We start from the raw sequence: 15,541 nt of genomic DNA, 5'->3' as shown, positions 1-15,541 counted from the left end.
GTGCTGTAGCCTACAGCCATACTGAAGTAAACAACTATCTTGGCAGAACAGCAAAAGAGGGTTATGAGAACAAAGAACTTTATTCCCACAGAGTTCACATAAACTGCTGTGCTGTGTAGAGATGGAATCCAGATGGCACAGTTTGTGAAGCAGCTGTTTTAGACAACTACACTACATTGAGAAGCATGCTTGATTTAATTGGTCACTGGGCACAGTTGGGCACTCGATATTTTAAGGATGGGTAGCTGTTTCACCACCATACCCACACTGAAGCCTGGGCAGTGGTTGCAGTGAAGTTGGTTGGCCCACTTTCAGAAGGGTTTTTCTCATTTTAGCAAATGACTGGAGATACTAGTGGAGAACATGCTTCACTTGTTTATTTATAATGGTATTGAGTGATGAAGGGAGTATGTCTACCAGTAAGTTAAGAGACATATGAAGACATGATATAACTATTTCTGAACAAGGCAGGGGTTGTAGTCACAGTCTGAAAAATTATCCAGCAACATTCTTGATTATACTGATGGGAACTTTCCCGAAAGCATATCCTATATTCCCATCTACTCCTTAGCCTTAATCCCTTATCTTACTTCCTTTTCCTGTTTCTTTTCTATACCACCCTAGATAGCCCATATCTTCCATATCTTTTACACTTGCTTGGGATATTCCCCTCTTTCCTCAGTATTTTTCCAGCAGCTCAGCTATGTCCCCTCCCTCTACACAAACTTACATGTTCCACATCTGAAATGTTTCTCATAATTTTCTTCTTCTGCTAGTCGTTCCTCTACCTACCTCATGTTCTGCACTACCCAGAGACAACTGTCTTCCTATCCGACCCCCCCTCAATATCTCCCCCCCCCCCTCTCTCTCTCCATATGAGTGTAATTCAAAAACTAAAGTAAAAAGTCCTCTGCAATGAAAGATATTCTCAGGAAATCAAGGAGATACACAGAGTTGCTGTTATGTACTTCTTTTTTACAGTCACCATTACTGCCCTAGCGTTTTTTCCACCAATAAAGAAATCTGTTGAAACCTGCATAAAAAGAATAAATGTACAGGCCTATGAGCCATTTAACAACAGGCTCCTGAATGTTGTTCTGATGCAGTGACTGGCCACAAGCCTCTTTAATAGTCCTACAAGATGACACTCTCCTGCTGCAACATCCAGGTTACATGAAGGGTATTCCGATAAAGTAATTAGAAGTGCTGGATCAGATCATGAGTTATCAAGGCCTATGTTGTAGGGCATTGCCAAGCAACATGACCCTTTTGAAAGCAGTTCCAATCATTTCCTCTGAATCATCTTCTGCAACCATTCAGGCATGACACAATAACCATCATTATCTACACTCTCTGCTTGGGTGACGAAATCAACTAGCAGCACACACTGCATGTTCCAAAATACTGTTGCCATAACTTTCTTCATAGATGCCATTGTTCTGAAACTCTTTATTGAGGGAGGAAGTGGGGTGGGGAATTCCATGTCATTGACGCTTTCTGCAGATCAGGCATCACATGATGTACCCATGTTTTGTCCTGTGTGATGGTACAGAGCAGGAACTGAGCACCCACAACATGATACCACATGAAGTGCTGTAGAGACAACCCCAATGCACTTAGATTTAATCTTGTCTCTGAGTTGCTGTGGTACCCAGTAAGAAACCTTCTTGTGGTAGACCAATGTTTTGTGTACAATGTACATAACATTGCCACTGGCAATGTTGTGCACAATGTACTCAACATTGCCACTGGAAACATTGAATTTTGTGCAGTCACACATTGCCATACAAAGTGGATGTGCCTAGCTGCCCTGTTCTTTACTTGTCTCACATATCTGTTCTGCATTTATGGAAGTCTAAGCATCAAAACCTCACTTATTTTCATGACATTACAGTTGCTCCACGAAGTTTCACTACTTTGCAATTAATTGCAGCCGGGGAGTTTTTATTTAAAGGCAAAAATATTACTACTCACTCTCCACTTAATTGCCAACAACATATCCATAAATGCCTCCCTCTTGAAGGTATTTAGAAGTGCAGTGGCACAGATACAGTTAATTAATGGTGGAATTTGAAAGCTTTGAATGTCTCTGCTGGTTACGCATGGAACATATTTCATGTGGAACATTTATACACCTGTGAGAGCTCTTATTACTTACTGACTCACTCTCATTTATTAGCTCTGAAGCAAGTCTTTGTCTGAAAGATTAGCAAGTTGTTGTTCTTCTTACATATCAGTGTTTTCTGACACCTTCTGAGAACATTTTGACCAGATTTGTCTACTGATTTTATGAATTAAGAATATATGTATTCTCTACCATTGCCATGTCAAACATGTTAAGTTAAAAGCACAGTATATTCACCATTCTCGCCAAATTTTATTTACTGTAACTTATAATTACTTGCACCTTAATATCATTAATAAAATTACTTATAAAAATCATTATGTAGGTTGAGTCATCCAACCTACTCGCTTCAGCTGTTTCAAGAACCATTTAAGATATTGTTGAACATAAGAAAATCTTCATTAAGTAATGTATTATAGTCTCCTATCATAGCTATATTAATTACAGAGATATTGGTACCAAACTTGCTTTTTAAATGGAACTATAGTAATTTATGCTGCCAGTATCTAAAATTTCAAAGACATAAATTAAACCACATTGGACTTTTCAAAATCTGACAAGAAATTTTGGAGAAATTACAATATTTAGAACTTGGGACTTATCTGTCTTGGACATTCAACTCAATGTGTCTTATGTGGGACTATGTTATCATATGAAACTGCAGCATCCAGCTGATGTGACACTCTAGCTTGAAGCAGTTAAGGAAGTCTAATTACAAATTCACAATAGCTGAGAGTTGTATAATTTTAAACTGATACTAATTGCAATTTGCTACATGTGGTCAGACCAACCCACAAACTGGAAGGCACATGACATGGCATATAAGGATGACTCACCTGTTAACTATGGTAGCAGTTGTGTTTTGGTTTTTCAGAATCTTGAAATAAATGTGGATGTCAGAAATAGACTGGATTTGCAAAACAAGAAATTGATGTTTAGAGATGGATAACCCTCGAGCAGGTGCGCCTGTGTATAAAGTGAGCCAACAAAAAATAAAATGATTTTGCACGGTTCCATTTTTGTTTTATAACTGCAGACCTGTACCTATTCCTTAATTATTGCTTCAGGTAAAACAATGATAGTTTGTGTTGCCATATGTACAACAAGTGAGCAGCAGTAATACAAAATACAAAGCGAGCTAGAGAGAAAAAATTTACGATTGTTAAAAAAACATTGATTATGAGCTAGCAGCCTAATGCCACATTGAGGCAGTTGTCTACGAGACAATTAGTGATCGAATAAGCAGCTGGATGGGATCTGATGCCACTGCATTGCTTAATGCTTCGAGTGGGTCATTACTGTCTCTGTACCACCTGTCCTTGGCAACAGGATGTTGTACTGAAAATTTGTTTCATTCTTGTTTAGTAAAACAGTGGTGTAGCTCATATTATGTAAGTTTATTTTCTTCTTCTTTAAATAAACTAAGATTATACTGTGATTTTGATTATACATGACTCATCTTGGCAACATAAATGAAGCTATTCTATACACGTGTACAAAGTGTGCCGCGCACCCGCTCATGTTGTGATAAATGGCACACCAGCTCGAGGGTTAAATAATAACTTCACATATGAATATTTTACTCTGCAGTACAATGTCCACTGTTTTGACACATCTTTGAAAATTAAAACATGTGTGGCAGAGGAACTTGAACTTGGAACATTTCATTTTTCAATGCTCTTACTGACTGAACCGAGCGATTCAGGTGTAGATCACAACCCACTGTCATAACTTCACTTGTGCCAGTACCTCTCTCCTTGTTTTCAAACTTGTCAAAAGTCCTTCTGCATATTTGAAAAGTAGGAGACAGCCACCGGCAGAAATGAAGCTGTGTGGGTGGATTGTGAGTCATGCATGGGAAACTCAGCTGGTAAGAACACTTCCCATAAAAGTCAAGGTTCCTGGTTCAAGTACTAGTACAGTGCACATTTATAATCTACCAGGATGTTTCAATGACTTCACCTGAATAGAAAAGTTAATATGTGTTTAATGTAAGAGACACACGTAATGTTTTCATTGTCAAATCACAACATCAACAAAATCACATACAATTCCATTTATTGAACAAGTGTTCAAAATTCTTACTGTCTCCAGCAAGATAGGTTTCTAGTTGCAAGTGCCCAGAACGTCTTGCAGCAATGTGATGATTTAAATCCTCTTGGGTTATTGTAACTTATGCAGAATCATCTTTGAGTGTAAAAAGTCCTGTGACATCAATTCAGGCAAATACACAGCATGATTTATAACACTGCCACAGTCCATCAAGTGGCCAGAAAATAGCTGGATGAGAACTGTGTTGGTATCACATACACAGATAAAATTTCAGTTGGTAAATCACCTAGAAGACTTGTCAGAAATTTGCTAAGAAATTCTATGTGTATGTTACCTGATGATGTCTCCTCAATGAACTAAGGAACAATTATATAGTCTCCATCAATTTCACAACCAACTTACTTTCACTCCACCGACTCTAGGGTTAAGCAGGCCTCACTCAGTACACAACCTCAATGGCTTAAAAAGTGTCTTCCTTACTTTCAGCTTTTCATGATTTGTTCACTGGTTAAGAGAATTCTTCAAAGAATGACACCCTTATCCTGTTACATCAGAACCAAATGACAGAATTCTATGCATTTTTGCAAATTAATCTATTGGTATCTGTAACTGCAGCCTGCAAATAACTAAAGCACATGGTAGAGGGTACTTCCCATTGTACCATATAAAAGGGCTGTTCAAATGGTAAGGTGACTCTTCAAATTGATTGGGCAATGTACATTCAATTATCAATGTTGTGTTTTTGTTCTGTTTGTACACATGTACCAAACATAGGTTCACAGTTCCAAGTGTACAGCATACTTCGTATGTTTTTGACAGATAGAAAGATTAGATGTGCTTTAGTCTGCTTGGCGATTTTTGATTATTATAAAAAAAATGAAGCAAAGAATTTGCATCAAAAATTTTGTGTGAAAAATGGAATCAAGTGCTCTAAAACACTTGAAATGTTAGAATTTTTAGCATGTTGCAGTCCCGTCAGCAACTGTGATGGACTAATATATTGAAAATCCGCCTCAGTTGCAAAAATTTTCTGGTCTTTACCCAGGTTTCGGCTAGATTAATCTAGCCTTCTTCAGAAGCATAAAATTACTATAACATGCCAGAGTAAGGCACAGTCATCATTAAAAATTACGAGGTGCCTTCAAGTTCTAAGGCCTCAGATTTTTTTCTAATTAACTACTCACCCGAAATCGATGAAACTGGCGTTACTTCTCGACATAATCGCCCAGCAGACGTACACATTTTTCACAATGCTGATGCCATGATTCCATGGCAGCAGCGAAGGCTTCTTTAGGAATCTGTTTTGACAACTGGAAAATCGCTGATGCAATAGCAGCACGGCTGGTGAATGTGTGGCCACGGAGAGTGTCTTTCATTGTTGGAAAAAGCCAAAAGTCACTAGGAGCCAGGTCAGGTGAGTAGGGAGCATGAGGAATCACTTCAAAGTTGTTATCACAAAGAAACTGTTGTGTAACGTTAGCTCGATGTGCGGGTGCATTGTCTTGGTGAAACAGCACATGTGCAGCCCTTCCCGGACGTTTTTGTTGCAGTGCAGGAATGCATTTGTTCTTCAAAACATTTTCGTAGGATGAACCTGTTACCGTAGTGCCCTTTGGAACGCAATGGGTAAGGATTACGCCCTCACTGTCCCAGAACATGAACACCATCATTTTTTCAGCACTGGCGGTTACCCGAAATTTTTTTGGTGGCGGTGAATCTGTGTGCTTCCATTGAGCTGACTGGCGCTTTGTTTCTGGATTGAAAAATGGCATCCACGTCTCATCCACTGTCACAACCAACAAAAAGAAAGTCCCATTCATGCTGTCGTTGCGCGTCAACATTGCTTGGCAACATGCCACACGGGCAGCCATGTGGTCATCCATCAGCATTCGTGGCACCCACTTGGATGACACTTTTCGCATTTTCAGGTCGTCATGCAGGATTGTGAGCACAGAACCCAAGAAATGCCAACTCTGGAAGCGATCTGTTCAACAGTCATTCGGCGATCCCCCAAAACAATTCTCTCCACTTTCTCGATCATGTCGTCAGACCGGCTTGTGCGAGCCTGAGGTTGTTTCAGTTTGTTGTCACACAATGTTCTGCCTTCATTAAACTGTCGCACCCACGAACGCACTTTTGACACATCCATAACTCCATCACTACATGTCTCCTTCAACTGTCGATGAATTTCAGTTGGTTTCACACCACGCAAATTCAGAAAACGAATGATTGCACACTGGTCAAGTAAGGAAAACGTCGCCATTTTATGTATTTAAAACAGTTCTCATTCTCGCCGCTGGTGGTAAAATCCCATCTGCCGTACGGTGCTGCCATCTCTGGGACATATTGACAATGAACGCGGCTTCATTTTAAAACAATGCGCATGTTTCTATCTCTTTCCAGTCCGGAGAAAAAAAATCGGAGGCCTTAGAACTTGAATGCACCTCGTAAAACCTATAGTACCTTGGTACCATGTCGAATTAAAACTACTCAACTGAAATCCAGCCCCGGCATCACTTCACCACATGGTGGTTGGCAGCAGCAACTATGTCAGCACTGACTGTTGCACATGTAATTGCACTGAGAACATAGCAACTCGTGCGCGTGTGCATACGGAGAGTCAAGGTTGTATGTCATTGGCTGTCTGTATATCATGTGTTGGGAGCTGATAACCGTAATTGTAATCAAACTAAATATTATGTAGATGAAGTCCCTATGTGTAATAACTATACAGAAATTGTATTAAATGGTAGGAAATTTACTTGGTTGGGTATATAAAGTTTAAGGATTACCTTTACGCTTTTAAGCATATATGGTCATCACGTAAAGTATCCCCACTGAGCATGACTAATAGCGGGCACCTTACTTGTCTCACTTATTTAAAACCTTAATCATTATCTATAATTTAAAACTGCATACAGCGTAAAATAAAATCATTTTAGCCTATGAACTTCAACTTTGATCTCCAGAAAGCAAACACTTTTCTTGGGAGTTTATACCTATTATATACGAAATTTGTTAATATTAACTATTTTTTGTGAAGCCACAAAGAGTGAAAAAACCCAAAAATCATGCTCAAAGTTTGAGCTAGCACATATCATTACATTTATGGTTATTTCATTGTGGTTAGGTATAAGCACCCATAAATTTTATGTAGTATTGACTGATGTTATGCATTTTTGATTTCAGATAACTACTGAGGGGCTACAGTGCGCAGAATCTGCATACTTCAAACTCACAGGCCATTGATCCAACCATACAGGTAATTACAGGTGCCATTTTTTTTTTGTATTGAAAACCCAAACTAAATTTCAAAGTGTGATCAACCATAATCCCAAACAGACCCTTTGTATGTCTTTTCATTGTCTCAAAAAGAATTTTGAAACTTTCCTATTTTTTGCTCATTTGAATGAGAAGCTGGCCTTAAGCCGTGGGATCATGGTGACATCACAGAAAAGCTTTACAAAGACAAACCAGCTTATGGTATATTTCTACATCATTGGGACACCAAGGAGTTGATCTGTAGATGTCTGAAGCAATGTAAAGGTACGACAAGTGTGCTACTAATCACTATAAATACTCTCTGCTTCTAGCATGGTTATTTGCACTCTGGCAGTGCCCTCCATGATATCAAGTACGCATCACCTTCCAGCATGCTGTAGGCTATCAAGCAGCTGATGCAGGTCTGGACAACCTACTCCACCAGACAAGCTCACGATTCTAAGCCCCTCACTGTGTACTTAGTCAACAATTACGAGTCATCCTTCATGGATTAGAGCAGCCCAGACTTCTGCCTTGGAGGGCAGCAGTTTGCAGCCAGGGCAGTGCTGCTACCATCCCTTCACACCAGGATGATCTCCTAATCCAGTAGCCATGGCCACCTATGGGAATTCAGTAGATGTACGCATCACTGGCACTCCTTGCTCAGGACCACATAGTGCTAACTCATGCACGTGCTGTCAGGCATGTGCTGCTGAGTGAGTTAAACAGTGTCAGCAAAACATGACGTGGACATCAACTGGCCATCACACTGCTGTGGCTTTCTCACTTGATCGGCATTGCTCATGGACTAAGCACCTGCAGATGGTGTATCCAGGGGCACCACGTACTCTGATGTTGTATTCCAAGACAAATAAAATATGTTGTATCTTGCAGTGGAGTTTTTCTAGACAAGCCCAACCAGCACTTCTGCCTCCACAATCCACCACCTCTGCACCATACTATGTTTTAGCTCAAAAAAGTATACTAAGATTCTACAACAGATGAGTGTCAGTGATATTGAGTGGTGGTTTTGTAGATCACTTCTGCTACCCTTCTCGTAGACAGGTGTAACTGCTGTTTTCTTTAAACAACAGCACCACTTTTTGCTCAAGGGATCTACAGAATATTATGGTGAATGGGGTGGCTAACCAAGTTATAAATTCTGTGTAGAATCTAAAAGGTATTCCATTGTGCACTGACACCTTATTCAACTGTGGTGATTTCAGCTGTTTAGTGACCTCACTAGTGTCAATGCCTGTATGACTCTTTTTTGATGCAAGAGTTAACCTGCGGTAGTCCACCTGGAACTTCCTATGTGAAGAAACATTAGAGAATACAGTTCAGTATTTCTGCTCTTGCTTCCACTGGTTTATCTGCTATTGAAGTGCCATATAAGAAGCATAGAAGCTGTCTGCACCAAAATTTGAACAATGCTGGACTGGTTTAGTTCAGAGGCACTAGATGTTTCTCAGGAGTTAAAAGATGGATTGTAAACAAACACTTCCAGAACATCTATTTCATTTGCTTTGCTTATAAGCCTCATCCCTAGTGTAACACATCAATGTCCTTTCAATAACAATTAATTGTACATTTACAGAAATATCGTCCATGACAGGTCTATCTGTCATGGTATGTTTGTGTCTATGGTTCAGTTATACCCTTTATATTCCTTCTGCTTTCTCCATAATGTAGAATATCTTACTTTTAGTGGTTTGTGGAACATATTCCTTTTCCAAAGTAACCAGCATTCAGTATTTCTGAATTTCATATTCAGAATAGACATCTGCAGTTCATCTATGGTCCTTTTACACTAATATTCTAGTGGTCTATTACACTATATTTTCTCCTTATGTAACATGATGTAATTCCTTATTTCAGCATGAAATTACAATCTTTCACATAATACATCTATTAATTCGATGTTCAAAACAGAATCTTGTAAGTTCTAAACACAGTAACTTCTCTAAAAGTAGTTATTAGATTTCAAAGAGTGAAACAAGCAAAACTTGATTGTCTTTGTTTCCTTGAGATCTATGATACTGACAGCACAAGTTGCTGTAACTCCATTTGAAAAGTAAACTTCATGTAGCTGTGACTTAAGACTATTGGTTTTTTGTGAGAATTGTCTTACAGATCATCTTGGCGAAAACAAAATCTTAAATGGTTCCAGAAACATTTGAGATGAACAGCTTAGCTCAATCATTATATAGATGAGAATTTTAAAGATTTTTTCTTCTCTCACATTGTGAATAGTATGTATGTCCAATGTGACAATAACAATTATAGATTTTACCCCACTACTAGTAACAAGCAAAGAAAAAATAGAGACACATTTTTATTTTACAAATTTTTGTCACTTTTACCAAAAGAAAGCACTTACTTGTCCATGTACTGTGTCAAGCGAACATAAGCAATGCACGCTGCATCATCACCAAGTAGGTGAACATGTGGATTCAAGATGATGGTATTGATTGCCTTGCAGTTTTTACCCAGAACTGTAACAGTTTCCACAAAACATTATTAAATAAAAACATAAATGCTTAGCTTTGTGCTAGAAAAACTGAAAATTAATCAGTGTAATTTAATGACAGTAGTTGTGGTTAAAGAGGTTATGAATTACATTCCACAGAAACTGATTGAAGATTGTACTGCTTTAGAGAGAAACAGTAGTGGTTGGTTGGAATTCAGTTATGTATGCAGCTCTTACAAAAATACTATGAACAGCAGAGTGGCTACTAATAGAATTTTATGTTATGTAATACTTTTCACCTTTTTGTGATAGTTTTAACTTAAATTCATAACAACATCAGTCCAAGTAATTCAGCATATGTTGCTAACAAAAGCTTTATAACAGAGTTACAAGCTAATTACTGTACTACAAAATCAATGAATGTATATGGTTTTGGAGACAAGATGAAGGCAGAGTAGAGCCATGAAGAGGCTAGGAAGAGTGAGGAGGAGAGAGAAGAAAGTGGGAAGTGGTAAGAAGGGGAAGGGGAAAATAGTAGGTGCGAAAAGGAGAAGAGCTGAAAGACAGATAGGGCTGAAAGAGAGGGAGGGCTGAAAGAGAGGGAGGGCTGAAGAGAGGGAAAGGTGAAGAGTGGGAGGGGTGAGTAGAACAGGGCAGGGGAGGGCGAGCAACAGCAGGGGAGGGTGAGCAACGACAGAGGAGGGTGAGCACGGGCCAGGGAGGGTGAACAAAGGCAAAGGAGGACAAGCAAGGGCAGAGGAGAGCAGGCAAGGGCATGGGAGGGCCAGGGAGGGCAAGAAAGGGCAGGCAATGAATATGAGAGAAGAGGGAAATGGGAGAAAAGGGCATTTGGAAAGGTTGGGAAGCACTGAGGAGTGCAAGAGTTGTTGAGTGCAAGAGGTGAAGAATGCAAGACATGAGAAGAGATAAAGCATGGGGGAGGAGAGGGCATGGGGGAGGAGAGAGCACAAGGGAGGGGAGGGCAGAGAGGAGGAGAGGGGGTGCTGAAGAAGATGGGATGTGCCAAAGAAGAGGGGGCATGCTGAAGAAGACATGAAGGGGCGTGCCGAAGAAGGGGAGAAGTAGCAAAAGAGAGGGGAAAGGGGAGGTGGCAAAAGAGAGGGGTGGTGGCAAACAAGAGGTGCAGTGGGGAAAGAGAGGGGCACAGGCAAAAGAGAGGGATGGTGGCAAAAGAGAGGGGCAGGGGTGAACACTTGGGGCAGGGGCAAACGAGAGGGGTGGAGGGAAATGGGAGAGGTGAGGGCAAACAGGAGAGGCAGGGGAAAAGTGGAGGAACAGTGGCAAAGGGGAGGCGTGGGGACAGTGGCCAAGAAGAGGGGCAGGGGCAGTGGCTAAGAAGAGGGCTGAGGGCAGTGGCCAAGAAGAGGGTTGGGGGCAGTGGCCAAGAAGAGGGGAGGAGGCAGTGGCCAAGAAGAGGGGTGAGGGGCAGTGGCCAAGAAGAGGGGCAAGGACAGTGGCCAAGAAGAGGGTAGGGGCTAAGGAGAGGAGTAGGGGCTAAGAAGAGGGGTGGGGCTGGGAAGAGGGGAAGGGTCAGGAGTAGGGGTTGGGGGGGCTAGGAGGGGTGGGGGCAAGGAGGAGCTGGTGGTGAGGAGGTGTGGAGGGCAAGGAGGGGCAGGGGTGCAACGAAAGGCCGGGAGGCGAGGAGATGATGAGACAAGGAGGGGATGGGGCAAGGAGGGAACAGATCAAGGAGGGGAAGGAACAAGGAGTGGAAGGGGCAAATGGAAGGGGTGAGGGGAAAGTGCAATCAGGGGAAGGGGTGAGGGGAAGGTGCAAGGAGTGGAAGGGCTGAGGGGAAGGTGCAAGGAGTGGAAGGGGTGAGGAGGGTAAGGAGTGAGGAGGGTAAGAGGCATGGAGGGGAAGGTGCATGGAGGGGTACGTGCACAGAGGGGAAGGTGCATGGAGGGGAAGGTGGATGGAGGGGAAGGGGCATAGGCAGGAAGGGGCATGGAGGGGAAGGGGCATGGAGGCAAAGGGGCATGGAGGGGAAGGGGCATGGAGGCAAAGGGGCATGGAGGCAAAGGGGCATGGAGGCGAAGGGATATGGAGGGGAAGAGGAGACTTGCATTCGGGAGGACGACGGTTCAATCCCATCTCCAGCCATCATGATTTAGGTTTTCCGTGATTTCCCTAAATCATTTCAGGCAAATGCTGGGATGGTTCCTTTGAAAGGGCACGACCAATTTCCTTCCCAATCCTTCCCTAACTCGAGCTTGCGCTCTGTCTCTAATGACCTCGTTGTCGACGGGACGTTAAACACTAACCACCACCACCAGGGGAAGAGGAGTGGAGGAGAAGGGGAGAGAAGGGAAAGGACAAGGAGGGGAAGCATTGAGGTGGGGGTGGGGAAGGGGTGAGGAAGGAATGGTGTGAGGTGGGGAAGGGGTGAGAGAGGGAAGAGGGTGTGGTCTGGAAGTAAGGAGATGAGGATGGGAATGATGGGGGGATGTGGTGAATGAAAAGAGAGAAGGGAAGCAGATTAGGAGGGGATAGAGAACTTAAATATTTTGAAATCCAAATGATCCATACATCACAAAGAGTATTGTGAGTACGAAATGTGAAATATCTAAAAAATGAATTAATTCCAGGGATACAAAGTTAACTTTATGATACTACATTGTATGATGATACAGAAGGTGTAGCAGAACTCCAGAGACAAATATTCAGAGGACATTCAGGGATATTTTCTGAGTATTTTTATTAAGGGATCCATGGTCTACAATGGCTCATTACTGAGTAACTATGTTTTATGTGATTTCTTGGGCCTTGCATCAGTAATACATTCAAAACGTCTGCACACTAGTGCCAATGTCAATGGTTTGTGCTGTCTGCACACTAGTGCCAATGTCAATGGTTTGTGCTGTCTATCTAGTTTGGAAACAAACCTGTTCCATTCACTCACAGTAATTGTTGTTGACAACAACAATGCTTTCTTTACTCATGGTTTTCAAACTTGCAGTTACTACTGCTCAGATCTGTTTTCTATACAGTAACATGAGAATAACTAATGAGAAGTTGACTGATACATACAGTGGAGCTACACATAGGAAGCATAATTTGTTCCACAATCTTACTCATAGTGCAAAACACTTGTTGAGTGAAACAATTTATCCCATATAAATTAATGTAAAATATGATAATGCCTTCCATGCAAAAAAAGTACTAAAAATTTTATCTTTTTCATGCCATTTATTCAAAGTAAATTATACATAAAGTTTTATGTACTTTATTAATCACTATACATAACTACTTCTTTTTTACTAGGAAGCCATTTATAGTCATTTGTTTCTACCAGTGCTTCAACACTTGGCAAAAACGTGACACAGCATTATCGTCAAATAAATTTTTAGCACGTGCAGCCACTGCTCTGTTGGGGCGATGATTTTCAATATATGATACAATTGATTCCCATGCCTTCAGAATTTCTCTTATAGTGCTAGAAGATTGCTGCTTTGATGTTACCACCACCACCACCACCACCACCACCACCTTCTCCTCCTCCTCCTCCTCTGAACTCCTCTCCACAACTTCCTGCTGTGAAACATGTTGCAACTCTGTAAGCTCTTCAGCGATCATTTCTTGGCTGTAATCTTCCACAAGCTCATCAATATCATTGTTACCCTTACCAGTTTCAGTCAACTCAAAGCAATGCTCGGAGAGTGGTTTAGGGCAGAGCTTCTTAAAGTTAGAACTAAGCTGCTTGTCCATGGGCTGGAGTAACAGAGTGGTGTTGGGAGACAGAAATTGGATCTTGATGAATTGAAATTCTTCAAGGAGGTCATCTTGTAGGCCTGGAGAATGGGCAGAATCATTGTCCATAACAAGTAAGACATGAATGCAGATTCCTTTTCAAGCAAATATTATGCAATTTGTGTGTTGTGGGAGGTGCTCATTAAGTGAAGTTCCACTGTACTTTGTGTATAGGTTCACTAAATGCAATGGAAGAGTGGAACAATGACGATATGCTCAGCTGTTCCCACAGTGATGGCAATCACATCACAGTAGTTTTGCATCTGTATATAGATGCCCATGAACAATAAGATACTTTTTATGTTGCTATAATTTAGTGATTGAATACTACAGAATTTTTCACTGTTGTGAATGTATTTTCTCAGAAACAAAGCTAATTTTGGTACTAGAGCTGAATAACCCATAATTACATTATTATTCTGTAATGAGCCCCTCGAGACCTCAGGCTCCTTATACCAAAATACTCAGAACATATTTCTGAACAAGCTCTGCATTTTTGTCAGTGGAGTTCTGATTCACCCTATATTTGCCATATAACTAGACTACGTTTATAGTTTATTTATTTTTAATTATATGTCATGTACATGTGATAAGTTTACTCTGTGTAAGTCAGACGTGAACAGAACTACCTGTAAATAAAAAAAGTATGTTAATATATCATTAACATTTCTACATCTCTTAACAGTTGTATTTTCAGAAATAAATCTGTGTTGTTGACAATCTGCTGTGGAAACACCCATTCCAAGTAATATTATTGAAAAAATTACGACCTTAAATTAGAAAACCTAAGTGAATTACCAGAAAAGTCTCAGAAGTATCTGACCTAACAAAGAAAATACAGAAATTTTGGAAAAATGCATCTTTATTCCTCTATGTAAACTCCTTTCACTCAATACCCTTTTTTTTCCCAGCGATGTTAATAGCTTCGATACCCTGTTTATATTAAGAAGCATTGATATCCACAAAATAGCCACTGACTGCAGACTATTCATTTCTGGCTAATATTGTACCACCAAGCCATTTTTTAAGCTTTGAATTAAAAAATAATGAGAGGGGAATAAATGTGGCAAACACGTTGCATGAGGGAGCTGTTTCAACTTTAACTTTGGTTTCGGCCATGGAAATAATGGATGTGTGAACTGGTGCTTTGTTGCGATAAAACAAAATTTTCTCTTTTGCTAAATGCGGCTTTTTTGCTTAATGTCATCACTAAAACACTGCATTAAGTTGACATAATACTCACCACTGATGACTTTTCCTTTTTGAAAATAATCAATGAAAGTTATCCCATGCATATACCAAAAAACTGATGCCATGATTTTGCCTGCAGATGGAACTATCTTCATCTTCTTTGGATCTATTCACCAATTTCAGTCCATTGTTTTGACTGTTCCTTCATCCCAGGAATAAAATGATTGATCAGTGCTTCACCTATGGTTATGAGTTGACACAAAAACTCTGCCTGACTGCAGCGAAACATCGCCAGACACTTGACTGAAACATCCTCATGATACTGTTTTTGTTCCATTGTCAGTAAGTGCAGAATGCATCTTGGACACAGCTTTCTCATGTCAAAATTTTCACTCAGTATGTGATGTACAGCACTTTTTGAAATGTCTATAATGTCTGAAACCTTGCACACTGGTGGCTGGTCGTCAGCCAGTACCATTTTGAGGATTTTATTCAAAATTTCTGCCATGGTCAACTCATTTTGTTGACTAATGTGATGGTTTTCTTGGCAGCTAGTGCAACCTTGTTTTAGGAAGGAGGAAGGAAGATTAGGCTTTAATGTTCCACTGAGATCAAGGTCGTTAGAGAGGGGGCTTTGCTTAAACTATGCCATCCAATATTTTACTGTTGTA

At 40.7% G+C, this 15,541-nt stretch overlaps 1 protein-coding gene across 13 annotated transcripts in view; it reads right to left on the bottom strand.

Annotated features, from left to right (window-relative positions):
• Nucleotides 1–15,541, bottom strand: part of LOC124797826 (calcium/calmodulin-dependent protein kinase type II alpha chain) — a 1,017,246-nt gene that overhangs the window by 9,383 nt on the left and 992,322 nt on the right. For all 13 annotated transcript variants that reach the window (XM_047260866.1, XM_047260890.1, XM_047260884.1 and 10 more), the window contains one exon: nucleotides 9,819–9,933. In XM_047260866.1, the coding sequence (XP_047116822.1) occupies nucleotides 9,819–9,933 (115 nt within the window). The remainder of the gene's footprint in view (nucleotides 1–9,818; nucleotides 9,934–15,541) is intronic.

This window comes from Schistocerca piceifrons, chromosome 1 (assembly GCF_021461385.2).
Source record: "Schistocerca piceifrons isolate TAMUIC-IGC-003096 chromosome 1, iqSchPice1.1, whole genome shotgun sequence".
Taxonomy (NCBI): Eukaryota; Metazoa; Arthropoda; class Insecta; order Orthoptera; family Acrididae; genus Schistocerca; species Schistocerca piceifrons.
This window is presented reverse-complemented; position numbering and strand designations above follow the sequence as displayed.